General features: G+C 49.1%; 2 protein-coding genes across 4 annotated transcripts in view; one reads left to right on the top strand and one right to left on the bottom strand.

Annotated features, from left to right (window-relative positions):
* Positions 1-1,243, bottom strand: part of SLC29A2 (solute carrier family 29 member 2) — a 312,574-nt gene extending 311,331 nt beyond the window's left edge. The window contains exon 1 of one of the 2 annotated variants that reach the window (XM_063945097.1): positions 1,139-1,243. The gene's annotated coding sequence lies outside the window, so the exon portion shown is untranslated. Of the gene's footprint in view, positions 1-538; positions 607-1,138 lie in introns of those variants that run through there. The other variant, XM_063945098.1, reaches the window with a different exon arrangement.
* Positions 551-13,564, top strand: LOC134969266 (uncharacterized). 2 transcript variants are annotated; one of them, XM_063945101.1, is made up of 3 exons: positions 551-672; positions 12,171-12,580; positions 12,660-13,564. In XM_063945101.1, exons 2-3 carry the CDS (start codon positions 12,173-12,175, stop codon positions 13,185-13,187), a joined length of 936 nt encoding a protein of 311 aa, XP_063801171.1. In that variant the 5' UTR covers positions 551-672; positions 12,171-12,172; the 3' UTR covers positions 13,188-13,564. The 2 variants fall into 2 exon arrangements, with proteins under 2 accessions (XP_063801171.1, XP_063801170.1); XM_063945100.1 differs by having other exon boundaries at positions 551-821.
* Positions 13,565-17,945: the final 4,381 nt, after the last annotated feature.

Genomic DNA, 17,945 nt, shown 5'->3' with positions numbered 1-17,945 from the left:
ACTTAGTGATCTATCCTTATTTAATTTATTTTAATATAATAATTTCTGAATAAGAAGCTGGAGCCGAATAAGAAGTGAATAAGAAGCTGGAGCCGAATAAGAAGTGAATAAGAAGCTGGCCGAATAAGAAGCTAACTTCAGCCTCGTTGGAGAAGGCATAAGGAAGTGATAAACCAGTGAAATGTGCAAGGTGATAAAAGCACCCAGCTAATCAGCTCATAACTGTTAATTTACATATTGGAGCTGATTGGCTGGTTCATTTATCACCTTGCACACTGGTTTATCACTTCCTTATGCCTTCTCCAGGTTAATACATCTGCCCCTGTATTTTCTAAATTTCTCAGAATGAAACCTTTGGCTGTCATGAAAATAATTCTGGTACTCTAGGGTGCAGTCACTCAAAATGTTTGGGAACCGCTGCTCTATACTGTAAACAAGGCTATATTAAATTACCAAAGAAAGTCTAACAGCAGCTCACGGTAGAGAGACAGGGGTCACACCACGATATAAGGCAAAAACAAAAGCGGCTTGCTCTAACCTGAGACAGCGAGGTCAGGACTACCTGCAGCAGCTACGGTCATGTGCGGAGGGAGCAGCAGCAATGCAGCTCCTGCCAGTAACAACGCGTCAGCCAGCCACGTGTGTGATGGGGAATACCGGCACGTACTAGCGGTGACTAATGTGTTACTCCGCTACTCTACTGCCTGCCTGACCCCAGTGTTATTATTCCTCCGAGTAACCGACCCCAGCTTCCAGAGATAGATATAAATGTAGATATATACATGTACCCTGCCATGTGTAGCCCGTACCCCCGGCTTTATGTAAGTACTGCCCTTGTCCAGTGTAACCCCCGGCTATATATAAGTACTGCCCTTGCCATGTGTTGCCCGCTGTGTATTGCCCCCTTGCCCAGTGTAACCCGTACCCTGCATCCCCGGCTATATGTAAGTACTGCCCTCGACATGTGTTGCCCGCCGAGTGTATTGCCCCTTGCCCAGTGTAACAAGCACCCTGCACCCCCGGCTATATGTAAGTACTCCCTTGCCATGTGTTGCCCGCCGAGTGTATTGCCCCCTTGCCCAGTGTAACAAGCACCCCGCACCTCCGGCTATATGAAGTCTTAATATAAATGAAATACCTGCTGTAACAGGATAGTCTCGGTCGCTGCTGCTACTGACTGGTATAGCGGGAAGATTGAATGATTCTAAAAGGCGCCGTAATTTCCCGCCCGGCCAGCAGCAGCAGCAACAACACACAGTCTTCTCGTCAATGTACGTACTGTAATAACGTCAGTCAGTGTGTGTGTGTGTGTGTGTGTGAAATCATTTACCACAGCAACCTGTGCCTTGCAATGACAAGTGCATACATTATAAAAACTAATATTTATATGATTAACTAGGCAGCTTGCTTATAGCAGCCATGTTTTACAAACAACTAGGTATTAAAGCTGGTTACACACTAGATGTTTTTTTTTATATGATTTGTCGTTTTGAGCCGAATTGGAACAACAAATCTTTCACATTGTCTAGTGTGCACACGCTATTGCACGCTTCTGTGCATCAGTCATCGCGTCTTCAGATCAGCCCCCAGTGCATGCAGATCTGACGATTTTGTTTGCGGCAGCATGCAGTGTAATGAATGACAGAACAACATGTCGTTCATTACATCGGCTAGTGTGTACCGGCAGCCTAGCATGGTCCAGGGCAAGAGTTAAATCGTTCCAACCATCAGCAAGATTGACGGTCGTCTGGTGTGTACCCAGTTTTACTTTCCTAAAACCCATGTGACTGAAAAATTTACTATGTGACAGATCTAAAACTCTGCCATGTCTTCGCTGGGCTCGGAGGCTGAATTCAAAGAGCCAGTTGTGTTCATTACAAAAGCAGGCATGTTTTCTATTGAACATAATTGTCCCTTCAAATTCAGAGGCCAAAACTGCTGACAACATGGTGAGTTCGAATAGTGCTGCATTTGTAAATTTAGCCCATGGAGTTTTAGTAGCAGCACAAATATTGGGGGTGCACATGTTGTCAACGAAAGGTCCATACACACTGGCCGATATATCGGCCGTTCTATTGAAAAGCCAATATATCATGGGTCCGTCGGCCAGTGTGTACGTGCAATATGTCTTTTAACTCCGTCATTCACAGACCTCGCATCGGCCCTGCAGCACAGCCGACGGCTAATATATCTATCGATTTACTGGAGCATCACTGTGTGTGTGTGTGTACGGACGACCAGTCGACCGCCCGTACATAAGTTGTGGCAGCCGGCGGTAATTGACAGCTGAACTGGGCGTGCGTGTGTACACGCCCACCCAGTTCATGACATCAGTCCCCGACGGATCGGGCAGTGTGTATGCACAGCACATTGCCCGATCCGTCCATAGATATATATGCAGATCAATTGATTCATTCCTTATCGCCACAATTGATAAATCACCGGGACAGGGCTCCTATAGGAACCCATCCCACAGATCACTGTGAAGGGGTTGTTTGTGAAATTTCGACATAAGTTGTAATGTTGACATAAGAATGTTATCATGGCCATGATATCGACATTCATCATATAGACGGTGATGAAATGTCAACATTTCATACTGGTGGCCCAGCGGTGACTTATCTTCTTCTTGCGGCTGCTGCAGCTCCTCCATCAGCTGTCGACAATCTTGGCATTTTAACAATGTTGCCATTAAAACGGTCAACATTATGGCGTTGACATTATGCTTGTTGACTTTATTTCTCTGACGTCCTAAGTGGATGCTGGGGACTCCGTAAGGACCATGGGGAATAGCGGCTCCGCAGGAGACAGGGCACAAAAGTAAAAGCTTTAGGATCAGGTGGTGTGCACTGGCTCCTCCCCCTATGACCCTCCTCCAAGCCTCAGTTAGGTTTTTGTGCCCGGCCGAGAAGGGTGCAATCTAGGTGGCTCTCCTAAAGAGCTGCTTAGAGTAAAAGTTTTGTTAGGTTTTTTTATTTTCAGTGAGTCCTGCTGGCAACAGGCTCACTGCAACGCGGGACTTAGGGGAGAAGAAGTGAACTCACCTGCGTGCAGGATGGATTGGCTTCTTAAGGTGTGTACACACGGTACGATTTTTTCATGTGATTCTGACTATATAGTCAGAATCGGATGAAAAGATAGTGCAGATCGCAAGGTGAAAGTCACCTTGCGATCCTTATCCGATCCCGATGCGCGCCCCCGCGCGGTCGGCATCGCAAGAAAAGATAGACCGAGCTGGCAAGCCAATCCTTGCTAGATCGGTGTCCTATCTAGTTTATATCGCAAGTGTTTCTTGCGATATGAGCTTGCGATGCCGATCAGCGTCATGTGGCCACTCCCCGCCTGTCCATTCTCTTCACATCGCGGAGGAAGGAAGGAAGAAGAAGCAGCGGCAGCACGTGGAGGAGAAAATCCAAGGACACGTAAGTATATCCAGCAGGGTTGGGGGGCAGCACTGGGGACTGTGGGGCACTGGCACTGTGGGGCAATGTAACCTGGCACTGAGGGGCATATCTGGCACCGTGGGGCAATGTATACTGGCACTGGGGGGGCATATCTGGCACCGTGGGGCAATGTAACCTGGCACTGGGGGTCATATCTGGCACTGTGGGGCAAAACTGGCACTGGGGGGGCATATCTGGCACTGTTGGGCAATTTTTCTGGCACTGGGGGGGGGGGGGGGCATATCTGGCACTGTGGGGCAATGTAACCTGGCACTGAGGGGCATATCTGGCACCGTGGGGCAATGTATACTGGCACTGGGGGGGGGCATATCTGGCACCGTGGGGCAATGTATACTGGCACTGGGGGGGCATATCTGGCACCGTGGGGCAATGTAACCTGGCACTGAGGGGCATATCTGGCACCGTGGGGCAATGTATACTGGCACTGGGGGGGGGCATATCTGGCACCGTGGGGCAATGTAACCTGGCACTGGGGGTCATATCTGGCACTGTTGGGCATATCTGGCACTGGGGGGCATATCTGGCACTGTGGGGCAATTTTTCTGACACTGGGGGGGGGGGGCATATCTGGCACTGTGGGGCAATGTAACCTGGCACTGAGGGGCATATCTGGCACCGTGGGGCAATGTATACTGGCACTGGGGGGGGCATATCTGGCACCGTGGGGCAATGTATACTGGCACTGGGGGGGCATATCTGGCACCGTGGGGCAATGTAACCTGGCACTGAGGGGCATATCTGGCACCGTGGGGCAATGTATACTGGCACTGGGGGGGCATATCTGGCACCGTGGGGCAATGTAACCTGGCACTGGGGGTCATATCTGGCACTGTGGGGCAAAACTGGCACTGGGGGGGCATATCTGGCACTGTGGGGCAATGTTTACTGGCACTGGGGTGGGGGCATATCTGGCACTGTGGGGCAATTTCTCTGGCACTGGGGGGGGGCATATCTGGCACTGTGGGGCAATGTAACCTGGCACTGAGGGGCATATCTGGCACCGTGGGGCAATGTATACTGGCACTGGGGGGGCATATCTGGCACCGTGGGGCAATGTAACCTGGCATTGGGGGTCAAAACTGGCACTGGGGGGGCATATCTGGCACTGTGGGGCAATTTTTCTGGCACTGGGGGGGCACCGTATCTGGCACTGGGGGGGGCACCGTATCTGGCACCGTGGGGCAATGTATCTGGCACTAGGGGAGCAATGTATCTGGCACTGTGGGGGCTCTCCCACATGCGGCTCTCCCCCCTCCTCCGCCGGCTCCGTCCTCCCACTGACAGGAGCAGCGGCATGGCCCTGCAGTGTATGCGGCTCTCCCCAGCAGCAGCAGGTTAGTCTCTCTCTCTCTCTCTCTCTCTCTCTCTCTCTCTCTCTCTCTCTCTCTCTCCTGTGGATGTGTTAAGTTTTTTTTTTGTTTTTTTTTACAGGTACCCCTACCCTATTGGATTCTACTGGACAAGTGGACGTGACCGGCGTGGGATGTAGGTAAGTAATCTGTCTCTCATTTTCTCTATCGTCCTAGTGGATGCTGGGGTTCCTGAAAGGACCATGGGGAATAGCGGCTCCGCAGGAGACAGGGCACAAAAAGTAAAGCTTTAGGATCAGGTGGTGTGCACTGGCTCCTCCCCCTATGACCCTCCTCCAAGCCTCAGTTAGATTTTTGTGCCCGGCCGAGAAGGGTGCAATCTAGGTGGCTCTCCTAAAGAGCTGCTTAGAAAAGTTTAGCTTAGGTTTTTTATTTTACAGTGAGTCCTGCTGGCAACAGGATCACTGCAACGAGGGACTTAGGGGAGAAGAAGTGAACTCACCTGCGTGCAGGATGGATTGGCTTCTTTGGCTACTGGACATTAGCTCCAGAGGGACGATCACAGGTACAGCCTGGATGGTCACCGGAGCCTCGCCGCCGGCCCCCTTGCAGATGCTGAAACAAGAAGAAGGTCCAGAATCGGCGGCATGAAGACTCCTCAGTCTTCTTAAGGTAGCGCACAGCACTGCAGCTGTGCGCCATTTCCTCTCAGCACACTTCACACGGCAGTCACTGAGGGTGCAGGGCGCTGGAAGGGGGGCGCCCTGGGAGGCAATGAAAACCTATATTTTGGCTAAAAATACCTCACATATAGCCTCCGGGGGCTATATGGAGATATTTAACCCCTGCCAGAATCCGTTAAGAGCGGGAGACGAGGCCGCCGAAAAAGGGGCGGGGCCTATCTCCTCAGCACACAGCGCCATTTTCCCTCACAGAAAGGCTGGAGGGAAGGCTCCCAGGCTCTCCCCTGCACTGCACTACAGAAACAGGGTTAAAACAGAGAGGGGGGGCACTAATTTGGCGTTAGAAATATATAAAAAAGATGCTATAAGGGAAAACACTTATATAAGGTTGTCCCTATATAATTATAGCGTTTTTGGTGTGTGCTGGCAAACTCTCCCTCTGTCTCTCCAAAGGGCTAGTAGGTCCTGTCCTCTATCAGAGCATTCCCTGTGTGTGTGCTGTGTGTCGGTACGTGTGTGTCGACATGTATGAGGACGATGTTGGTGAGGAGACGGAGCAATTGCCTGTAATGGTGATGTCACTCTCTAGGGAGTCGACACCGGAATGGATGGCTTATTTAGGGAATTACGTGATAATGTCAACACGCGGCAAGGTCGGTTGACGACATGAGACGGCCGACAAACAATTAGTACCGGTCCAGACGTCTCAAAAACACCGTCAGGGGTTTTAAAACGCCCGTTTACTTTAGTCGGTCGACACAGACAGGGACACTGAATCCAGTGTCGACGGTGAATAAACAAACGTATTCCTTATTAGGGCCACACGTTAAGGGCAATGAAGGAGGTGTTACATATTTCTGATACTACAAGTACCACAAAAGAGGGTATTATGTGGGATGTGAAAAAACTACCGTAGTTTTTCCTGAATCAGATAAATTAAATGAAGTGTGTGATGATGCGTGGGTTCCCCCCGATAGAAAATATGGGCGGTATACCCTTTCCCGCCAGAAGTTAGGGCGCGTTGGGAAACACCCCTTAGGGTGGATAAGGCGCTCACACGCTTATCAGAACAAGTGGCGGTACCGTCTATAGATAGGGCCGTCCTCAAGGAGCCAGCTGACAGGAGGCTGGAAAATATCATAAAAAGTATATACACACATACTGGTGTTATACTGCGACCAGCGATCGCCTCAGCCTGGATGTGCAGAGCTGGGGTGGCTTGGTCGGATTCCCTGACTAAAAATATTGATACCCTTGACAGGGACAGTATTTTATTGACTATAGAGCATTTAAAGGATGCATTTCTATATATGCGAGATGCACAGAGGGATATTTGCACTCTGGCATCAAGAGTAAGTGCGATGTCCATATCTGCCAGAAGATGTTTATGGACACGACAGTGGTCAGGTGATGCAGATTCCAAACGGCACAAAGGTGTATTGCCGTATAAAGGAAGAGGAGTTATTTGGGGTCGGTCCATCGGACCTGGTGGCCACGGCAACTGCTGGAAAATCCACCGTTTTTTTACCCTAAGTCACATCTCTGCAGAAAAAGACACCGTCTTTTCAGCTTCAGTCCTTTCGTCCCTATAAGAGTCATATCTGCCCAGGGATAGAGGAAAGGGAAGAAGACTGCAGCAGGCAGCCCATTCCCAGGAACAGAAGCGTTCCACCGCTTCTGACAAGCTCTCAGCATGACGCTGAGACCGTACAGGACCCCTGGATCCTACAAGTAGCATACCAGGGGTACAGATTGGAATGTCGAGACGTTTCCCCTGCGCAGGCTCCTGAAGTCTGCTTTACCAAGGTCTCCCTCCGACAAGGAGGCAGTATGGGAAACAATTCACAAGCTGTATTCCCAGCAGGTGATAATTAAATTACCCCTCCTACAACAAGAAAAGGGGTATTATTCCACACTATATTGTGGTACTGAAGCCAGAAGGCTAGGTGAGACCTATTCTAAATCTAAAAAAATTTGAACACTTACAAATGTTCAAATCAAGATGGAGTCACTCAGAGCAGTGATAACGAACCGGGAAGAAGGGGACTATATGGTGTCCCGAGACATCAGGGATGCTTACCTCCATGTCCCAAATTTGCCCTTATCACTAAGGGTACCTCAGGTTCGTGGTACAGAACTGTCACTATCGGTTTCAGACGCTGCCGTTTGGATTGTCCACGGCACCCCGGGTCTTTACCAAGGTAATGGCCGAAATGATGGTTCTTCTTCGAAGAAAAGGCTTCTTAATTATCCCTTACTTGGACGATCTCCTGATAAGGGCAAAGTCCAGGGAACAGTTGGAGGTCGGAGTAGCACTATCTCGGATACTGTTACAACAGCAGGGGTGGATTCTAAATATTCCAAAATCGCAGCTGATCCCGACAACAAGTCTCCTGTGCTTAGGGATGATTCTGGACACAGTCCAGAAAAAGGTGTTTCTCCCGGAAGAGAAAGCCAGGGAGTTATCCGAGCTAGTCAGGAACCTCCTAAAATCAGTGCATCATTGCACAAGGGCCATGGTAAAAAAATGGTGACTTCCTTCGAAGCAATTCCAGTCGGCAGATTTCATGCAAGAACTTTTCAGTGGGATCTGCTGGACAAATGGTCCGGATCGCATTTTCAGATGCATCAGCGGATAACCCTATATCCAAGGACAAGGGTGTCTCTCCTGTGGTGGTTACAGAGTGCTCATCTTCTAGAGGGCCGCAGATTCGGCATTCAGTTTTGGATGTTGGTGACCACGGAGGCCAGCCCGAGAGGCTGGGGAGCAGTCACACAAGGAAAAAATTTCCAGGGAGTGTGATCAAGTCTGGAGACTTTTCTCCACATAAATATAGCTAAGGGTAAAATTATAATGCTCTAAGCTTAGCAAGACCTCTGCTTCAAGGTCAGCCGGTATTGATCCAGTGGGATAAAACATCACGGCAGTCGCCCACGTAAATAGACAGGGCGGCACAAGAAGCAGGAGGGCAGTGGCAAAAACTGCAAGGACTTTTCGCTGGGCAGAAAATCATGTGATAGCACTGTCAGCAGTGTTTCATTCCGGGAATGGAAACTGGGAAGCAGACTTCCTCAGTAGGCACGACCTCCACCCGGCAGAGTGGGAACTTCATGGGGAAGTTTTCCACATGATTGTAAACCGTTGGGAATTACCAAAGGTGGACATGATGGCGTCCCGTCTGAACAAAAAACGGGACAGGTATTGCGCCAGGTTAAGAGACCCTCAGGCAATAGCTGTGGACGTTCTGGTAACACCGTGGGTGTACCAGTCGGTGTATGTGTTCCATCCTCTGCTTTTCATACCTAAGGTACTGAGAATTATAAGACGTAGAGGAGTAAGAACTATACTCATGGCTCCGGATTGGCCAAGAAGGACTTGGTACCCGGAACTTCAAGAGATGCTCACAGAGGACTTATGGCCTCTGCCGCTAAGAAGGGACTTGTTTCAGCAAGTACCATGTCTGTTCCAAGACTTACCGCAGCTGCGTTTGACGGCATGGCGGTGGAACGCCGGATCCTAAGGGAAAAGGCATTCAGGAAGAGGTCATTCCTACCCTGGTCAAAGCCAGAAAGGAGGTGACCGCACAACATTATCACCACATGTGGCGAAAATATGTTGCGTGGTGTGAGGCCAGGAAGGCCCCACGAAGAAATTTCAACTCGGTCGATTCCTGCATTTCCTGCAAACAGGAGTGTCTATGGGCCTCAAATTGGGGTCCATTAAGGTTCAAATTTCGGCCCTGTCGATTTTTCTTCCAGAAAGAATTGGCTTCAGTTCCTGAAGTCCAGAAGTTTGTCAAGGGAGTATTGCATATACAACCCCCCTTTGTGCCTCCAGTGGCACTGTGGGATCTCAACGTAGTTCTGGGATTCCTCAAAACACATTGGTTTAAAACCAATCTCACATGAAAAGTGAACATGCTCTTGGACCTGGCCTGGACCAGGCGAGTGTCAAATTGGTGGTTTTTTTTTTTTTCTCAAAAAAGCCATATCTGTTTGTCCATTCGGACAGGGCAGAGCTGCGGACTCGTCCCCAGTTCTCTCCCTAAGGTGGTGTCAGTGTTTCACCTGAACCAGCTTATTGTGGTGTCTTGCGCCTACTAGGGACTTGGAGGACTCCAAGTTGCTAGATGTGGTCAGGGCCCTGAAAATATAGGTTCCAGGACGGCTGGAGTCAGGAAAACTGACTTGCTGTTATCCTGTATGCACCCAACAAACTGGGTGCTCTTGCTTCTAAGCAGACTTTTGCTAGTTGGATGTGTAATACAATTCAGCTTGCACATTCTGTGGCAGGCCTGCCACAGCCAAAATATGTAAATGCCCATTCCACAAGGAAGGTGGGCTCATCTTGGGCGGCTGCCCGAGGGGTCTCGGCTTTACAACTTTGCCGAGCGGCTATTTAGTCAGGGGCAAACACGTTTGTAAAATCCTACAAATTTGATAACCTGGCTAAGGAGGACCTGGAGTTCTCTCATTCGGTGCTGCAGAGTCATCCGCACTCTCCCGCCCGTTTGGGAGCTTTGGTATAATCCCCATGGTCCTTTCAGGAACCCCAGCATCCACTAGGACGATAGAGAAAATAAGAATTTACTTACCGATAATTCTATTTCTCGGAGTCCGTAGTGGATGCTGGGCGCCCATCCCAAGTGCGGATTATCTACAATACTTGTACATAGTTACAAAAATCGGGTTATTATTGTTGTGAGCCATCTTTCAGAGGCTCCGCTGTTATCATGCTGTTAACTGGGTTCAGATCACAGGTTGTACAGTGTGATTGGTGTGGCTGGTATGAGTCTTACCCGGGATTCATAAATCCTTCCTTATTGTGTACGCTCGTCCGGGCACAGTATCCTAACTGAGGCTTGGAGGAGGGTCATAGGGGGAGGAGCCAGTGCACACCACCTGATCCTAAAGCTTTACTTTTTGTGCCCTGTCTCCTGCGGAGCCGCTATTCCCCATGGTCCTTTCAGGAACCCCAGCATCCACTACGGACTCCGAGAAATAGAATTATCGGTAAGTAAATTCTTATTTTTACAGGTACCCTATTGGATTCTACTGGACAAGTGGACGTGACCGGCGTGGGATGTAGGTAAGTTTGTGTGACTGTGTAAGTGTGTTTTAATAAATTTTTACTGTCACGGTGTGCGAGTTGTGTTTTTATTTGGGTATTTTTTTTGTTGTAGACCTACAGGTACCAGCGAGCCCGTTATTTCCCTGCATGCTGGTACTTGAGGTTCTCCAAGTACCAGCGAGCGGGGGAGGCTTGCTGGGCCTTGTAGTTCCACAACAAAAGACAATATTCTCTTCTTTAAACACATGACTATAAGCCTCCCATCCACCGCCCACGGATGGGGGGGACAGCCTCGGTCTTCACCCCTGGTCCTTGGGTGCCTGGAGGGGGGGGTGACCCCTTGATTTAAGGGGTCCCCACTCATCCAGGGAACCCCGGCCAGGGGTGACTAGTTGGGGGTGGTAATGCCACGGCCGCAGAGACCTCCATAAATGTGTCCCCCGGCTGTGGCATTATGTCCCTGGCTAGTGGAGCCCGGTGCTGGTTTTAAAAATACGGGGGACTCCTACATCTTTTGTCCCCCGTATTTTTGGAACCAGGCCCGGACTAAGAGCCCGGTGCTGGTTGTCGAAATACGGGGAACCTCTGTCCAATTTTTTCCCAGTATTTTAACAACCAGGACTGGCTCAAAGAGCCCGAGGCTGGTTATACTTAGGAGGGGGGACCCCACGCATTTTTTTTTTGTACTTTTTTAACACATTCAGACCCTTCTCCATTAAGTTAATGGAATCCCTGGACAACAAAATTGCATTCATGTCCTCCTCCCACTCCCTTCCCATACAGTAATTGTTATTTTTTCTATAAAAATGTACAATATATTACAAGTATGATGAGCAGGCAGGCCTGGAGATGCAAATTAGTGGCGGAGGGCTGGGTCAGTTGATGTTGGGCGACTTCGTAAGCCATTGGTGGTGGCAGCAGGCATTGGCTCATAGGCAGTAGTGGGCATTGGCTAGGCGGCGGTATGGGTCATCGGCAGGATTCGTCGAACATTATGGCTGCCACTGACCTCACCGCACGCCACTGATAAAAAGTGGACTCTTGCCTGCCGTGATGTATAAAATGGGGACAATTGCCTGCAGTAATGTATAAAATGGGCATTCTGCCCTGATGTATAAAATGGGGACACGTGCCTGCCATAATGTGTAAAAAGGGGGACACTTGCCTGCAGTAATGTATAAAATGTGGACTCTTGCCTGCCATAATGTGTAAAATTCGGACTCTTGCCTGCCGTAATGTGGGGATTTCATGTATCAAGGGCATTGCGGAGTGTGGCATAATATGGTGCAGGGGGCATTACTGTGTGGGGCTTAAGATGGTTGAATTTTTATTTCCCTATGGTGGGCGTGATCTGTTGGTACACGGTCAAATACTGGGGTTTGAGGTAGTTTTTTCAGATGAGGCACGCCCATTAAAATGAGGCCAGCACATTTAAATAATGAGGACACCCCCCCTTGCCGGGGGGATGCTGGCGACACATTAAGGGATGCATTTTTGGGGTAGATAGATATATATAGAGATATATATATATATATATATATATAGAGATAGAGATAGATAGATAGATAGATAGTATTTTTAGGCTTTTTGTATGTGACGGTTGTATTTTGTCGGCTAATTGTGTTATTTTATTTTCAACCAGCAATGTCATCTGCGGAGTACCGCCAATTCTGGTCAGGATTCATTGATCTGTACCGTCAGAACGAGTGCCTGTGGCGTGTCAGGAGCCCGGACTATGCCAACAGAATCAAGCGGAATCGGGCATATCAGCAGCTTATTGAGTACAGTAGAGGCAAAAACTCTGATGTTGATGTCGATTGGGTGAAGAAAAAAATTTCAAATTTCCAAACAGTGTTCGTGAAGGAACGCAAGAAGGTGCAAGATTCACAGCGATCCGGAGCCGGGACTGATGAGGTCTATAAACCGACGCTGTGGTACTATGACCAAATTCAGTTCATTATAGAGCAAGAGGCGCGTGTAAGGTCACGTGACGCTCTAGATCCAGAGTCTCCAGTTCTTGTCGAAGAGGAGACCCAGGAGAGTCTGGATCTGGTAAGTACACACACATTTGTTTCATATGCCACCCACCAATTTTGACATAGACCTAATTTTTGTTTTTCTTATATTGCAGGATGCTACCCCGGAGCTGGAGGTGGAGCCTACCACAGGCCAAGGGGCAGGAAGACCGAGGCGCACGGCAAGGAGGACCACTTCTGCACCCTATAGCACCCCCTCTGGCTCCCAGCAGTTTTTTCAACGCGCTGAGGAGGTTTTGCATAGGCCCCCGGATGCCGAACAACAATTTGGCAATTTTATTGCATCGGAAATGCGCCTGATGACGGATGATCAAAAATTCATCGTCCAACGGTTAGTCAATGAGATTGTCTCACGTGGCAGGCGCCAAACACTGGTGTCGGCGTGTGAGATAGTGCCAACTGACCCTTGGTATCACCCAAATTTGTCCCGTCCCCCCTTCCCAAACAACCCCCCCATGGAGCATGCGCCAGTAAACCCCCCTCAGCAACCGTATTTTTTTCCGGCGGGAGCCACACAGCCCAGCCCCTCCCCCCAATCTAGCACCTCATCCAGTGGCATGTACTCTGACATGCAGAGTACACAGTCCTCTGTGCTGGGCGACCCACGCTGTTTTCATTTATAATTAGTTTTTTGGACCCGGTTTTTTAGTTTTGTTAGAAAAATCTGCTGGTGACCTTATCCTACGCTCTTGCTCAAAGTGAACTGTATTGAGGTCATTAGTACTTCAGCGTCGGTTTTGTGTCCTCACTGTCCCGGACTACGGATCGTTGTAAAGACTGCACTTCTTGTGTTCCTTCAAGACTGTTTGGAAATTTGATGATGTTCTTCACCCAAGGCAAAATTGCACTGTTTACCTCTACTGTACTCGGATATGCCCGTTTCCTGTTCTGTTGGCATAGTCCCTGTCCAAAGGCACTCGTTCTCATGGTACAGCTTATGAATCCTGGCCAGAGTTGGCGTTGGCATTTAATATTTTTATAAATTTTACGAAAAAACAAACTGTGTGGTGTATTTTTTAAAAAAGGTAAAGGGGCTTATATTGTGTTATCGGCAGGTAGTAAAAACTACAAGTCCCAGCAAGCCTCCCCACATGCTGGTACTTGGAGAACCACAAGTACCAGCATGCAGAGAATTAAAATGCCTGCTGGTACCTATAGTTCCACAACAAAAGAAATACCCCAAGAAAGACAAAACACACACACCGTGAAGGTAAAAGTTTATTGACACACACACCAACACACTCGCACATACTTACCTAGTGTCCCACGCAGCCCCTCGGTCCTCTTGTCCATGTAGAATCCATAGGTTCACTGGAAAAAAATGTCAACAAAAATCAGCCACAGAGCAGAAATGCACTGTTTTAAAAATGTCTGACAGTCGAAAAAGACACTCCCCCCAACCCTGTAATGCCATCCCACTATTATAATGAGATAGTCAAAATCTCACATAAGCCGAAATCTCACATAAGCCAAAATCTTAAGCACACAAACACAGATCTCAAGAAAAGTTAGTCAAAATCTGTCCTATCTGGCCTCCGGGGAGTTCAAGGGAAATCTCAAGAAAAAATAGGACATAGCAAGGATCTCACCGTGTGTACACACCCTTAAGGTGTGTACACACGGTAAGATATTTTCTTCCGATTCTGACTATATAGTCAGAATCGGAAGAAAATATAGTGCAGATCGCAAGGTGACAGTCACCTTGCGATCCCGATCCGATGCCGATGCGCGGCCCCGCGCGGTCGGCATCGGAAGAAAAAATAGGCTGTGCAGGCAAGTCAATCCTGACTATCTCTATAGAAGAGATAGTCAGGATTGAAATCGCACATAGCCAGCATCGCAAGCACAGTTATTATGTGCTTGCGATACTGGCTAAGTGCCGACCCGGCCCCCTGTCGCACGGTGAGAATCGGATAAGTCCGAATCTCACCGTGTGTATGCACCCTTAGGCTACTGGACACTAGCTCCAGAGGGACGATCACAGGTACAGCCTGGATGGGTCACCGGAGCCGCGCCGCCGGCCCCCTTGCAGATGCTGAAGAAAGAAGAGGTCCAGAAATCGGCGGCTGAAGACATCCCTGTCTTCTTAAGGTAGCGCACAGCACTGCAGCTGTGCACCATTGCTCTCAGCACACTTCACACCAGCGGTCACTGAGGGTGCAGGGCGCTGGGGGGGGCGCCCTGGGCAGCAATGTTAATACCTAAACTGGCTAAAAATTCATCACATATAGCCCCTGGGCTATATGGATGTATTTAACCCCTGCCAGAAAAACCGGGAGAAGAGCCCGCCGAAAAGGGGGCGGGGCCTATCTCCTCAGCACACAGCGCCATTTTTCCCACACAGCTCTGCTGGTGGGAAGGCTCCCAGGCTCTCCCCTGCACTGCACTACAGAAACGGTTAAAACAGAGAGGGGGGGCATTTTGTGTGGCGATATTATAATATATTAAGATGCTATAAGGGAAAACACTTATTATAAGGTTGTCCCTGTATAATTATAGCGTTTTGGTGTGTGCTGGCAAACTCTCCCTCTGTCTTCCCAAAGGGCTAGTGGGGTCCTGTCCTCTATCAGAGCATTCCCTGTGTGTGTGCTGTGTGTCGGTACGTGTGTGTCGACAGGTATGAGGACGATGTTGGTGTGGAGGCGGAGCAATTGCCTGTAATGGTGATGTCACCCCCTAGGGCAGGGGTGGCCAACCAGCCAGAGACAAAGAGCCAAGAAATCTTGTTAGGTACATCAAAGAGCCGACTTCGAGCCGAAGGCGCACTTGCAAAAATGGGGTGTGACCTTGTGCCTGTTAGGCCACGCCCCTGGTATAAAATACATTGAAAAAGCCAGATCCAACATAAAATACAATGAAAAAGCCACTTCCACATCAAATAATTGTAAAGGCCAGATTCGCATAAAGTATATTGAAAAGCTAGATTCACATAATACACTTCAGTTCCCCCATGTGTCACTCCAGCCAGCATCCGCCTGTGTCACTCCAGCCAGCATCCGCCTGTGTCACTCCAGCCAGCTCCCCCATGTGTATTGGACTCCCTCAGTTCTCAGTCTAAGTATTGCTGCTGCATGTCTGGCTGGAGTGCAGCGGTTTACAGATCTCTTGTGGTCACGTGACTTTGAGTGTTGGGAGCCACATTTGAGTAAAGAAAGAGCCGCACGTGGCTCTAGAGCCACGCGTTGGCCACCACTGCCCTAGGGAGTCGACACCGGAATGGATGGCTTATTTATGGAATTACGTGATAATGTCAACACGCTGCAAGGTCGGTTGACGACATGAGACGGCCGGCAAACCAATTAGTACCTGTCCAGGCGTCTCAAACACCGTCAGGGGCTTTAAAACGCCCATTACCTCAGTCGGTAGACACGGACACTGACTCCAGTGTCAACGGTGAAGAAACAGACGTATTTTCCAGTAGGGCCACACGTTACATGATAAGGGCAATGAAGGAGGTGTTACATATTTCTGATACTACAAGTACCACAAAAAAGGGTATTATGTGGGGTGTGGAAAAACTACCTGTAGTTTTTCCTGAATCAGATGAATTAAAAATTGCTAATATCTAAGAAATTATTGGCGTTATACCCTTTCCCGCCAGAAGTTAGGGCGCGTTGGGAAACACCCCCTAGGGTGGATAAGGCATTCACACGCTTATCAAAACAAGTGGCGTTACCGTCTCCAGATACGGTCGCCCTCAAGGAGCCAGCTGATAGGAGGCTGGAAAATATCCTAAAAAGTATATACACACATACTGGTATTATACTGCGACCAGCGATCGCCTCAGCCTGGATGTGCAGCGCTGGGGTGGCTTGGTCGGATTCCCTGACTGAAAATATTGATACCCTTGACAGGGACAGTATTTTATTGACTATAGAGCATTTAAAGGATGCATTTCTATATATGCGAGATGCACAGAGGGATATTTGCACTCTGGCATCAAGAGTAAGTGCGATGTCCATTTCTGCCAGAAGATGTTTATGGACACGACAGTGGTCAGGTGATGCGGATTCCAAACGGCACATGGAAGTATTGCCGTATAAAGGGGAGGAGTTATTTGAGGTCGGTCTATCGGACCTGGTGGCCACGGCAACAGCTGGAAAATCCACCTTTTTACCCCAAGTCACCTCTCAGCAGAAAAAGACACCGTCTTTTCAGCCTCAGTCCTTTCGTCCCCATAAGGGCAAGCGGGCAAAAGGCCAGTCATATCTGCCCAGGGGTAGAGGAAAGGGAAAAAGACTGCAGCAGGCAGCCCCTTCTCAGGAACAGAAGCCCTCCACCGCTTCTGCCAAGTCCTCAGCATGACGCTGGGGCCTTACAAGCGGACTCAGGTGCGGTGGGGGGTCGTCTCAAGAGTTTCAGCGCGCAGTGGGCTCACTCGCAAGTGGACCCCTGGATCCTACAGGTAGTATCTCAGGGGTACAGATTGGAATTCGAGACGTCTCCTCCTCGCAGGTTCCTGAAGTCTGCTTTACCAACGTCTCCCTCCGACAGGGAGGCAGTATTGGAAGCAATTCGCAAGCTATATTCCCAGCAGGTGATAATGAAAGTACCCCACCTACAACAAGGAAAGGGGTATTATTCCACACTATTTGTGGTACCGAAGCCAGACGGCTCGGTGAGACCTATTCTAAATCTGAAATCTTTGAATACTTACATACAAAGGTTCAAATCAAGATGGAGTCACTCAGAGCAGTGATAGCGAACCTGGAAGAGGGGACTATAGGGTGTCCCTGGACATCAAGGATACTTACCTCCATGTCCAAATTTGCCCTTCTCACCTAGGGTACCTCAGGTTCGTAGTACTGAACTGTCACTATCAGTTTCAGACGTTTGGATTGTCCACGGCACCCCGGGTCTTTACCAAGGTAATGGCCGAAATGATGATTCTTCTTCGAAGAAAAGACGTCTTAATTATCCCTTACTTGGACGATCTCCTGATAAGGGCAAAGTCCAGGGAACAGTTGGAGGTCGGAGTAGCACTATCTCGGGTACTGCTACAACAGCACGGGTGGATTCTAAATATTCCAAAATCGCAGCTGATCCCGACGACACGTCTGCTGTTCCTAGGGATGATTCTGGACACAGTCCAGAAAAAGGTGTTTCTCCCAGAGGAGAAAGCCAGGGAGTTATCCGAGCTAGTCAGGAACCTCCTAAAACTAGGAAAAGTGTCAGTGCATCATTGCACAAGGGTCCTGAGAAAAATGGTGGCTTCTTACGAAGCGATTCCATTCGGCAGATTTCACGCAAGAACTTTTCAGTGGGATCTTCTGGAAAAATGGTCCGGATCGCATCTTCAGATGCATCAGCGGATAACCCTGTCCCCAAGGACAAGGGTATCTCTTCTGTGGTGGTTGCAGAGTGCTCATCTTCTAGAGGGC

The sequence above is a fragment of the Pseudophryne corroboree genome, chromosome 11 (assembly GCF_028390025.1).
Source record: "Pseudophryne corroboree isolate aPseCor3 chromosome 11, aPseCor3.hap2, whole genome shotgun sequence".
Lineage (NCBI taxonomy): Eukaryota > Metazoa > Chordata > Amphibia > Anura > Myobatrachidae > Pseudophryne > Pseudophryne corroboree.
Note: the sequence above shows the minus strand (reverse complement) of the source record. Positions and strands in the feature narration are given on the sequence as shown.

Bases quoted from the DNA above. Each gene is read 5' to 3' on its own strand.
- LOC134969266 (XM_063945101.1), top strand. From the start codon at position 12,173: ATGTCATCTGCGGAGTACCGCCAATTCTGGTCAGGATTCATTGATCTG. The intron at 12,581-12,659 runs GTAAGTACACAC...CTTATATTGCAG, and splicing joins CCCAGGAGAGTCTGGATCTG to GATGCTACCCCGGAGCTGGA.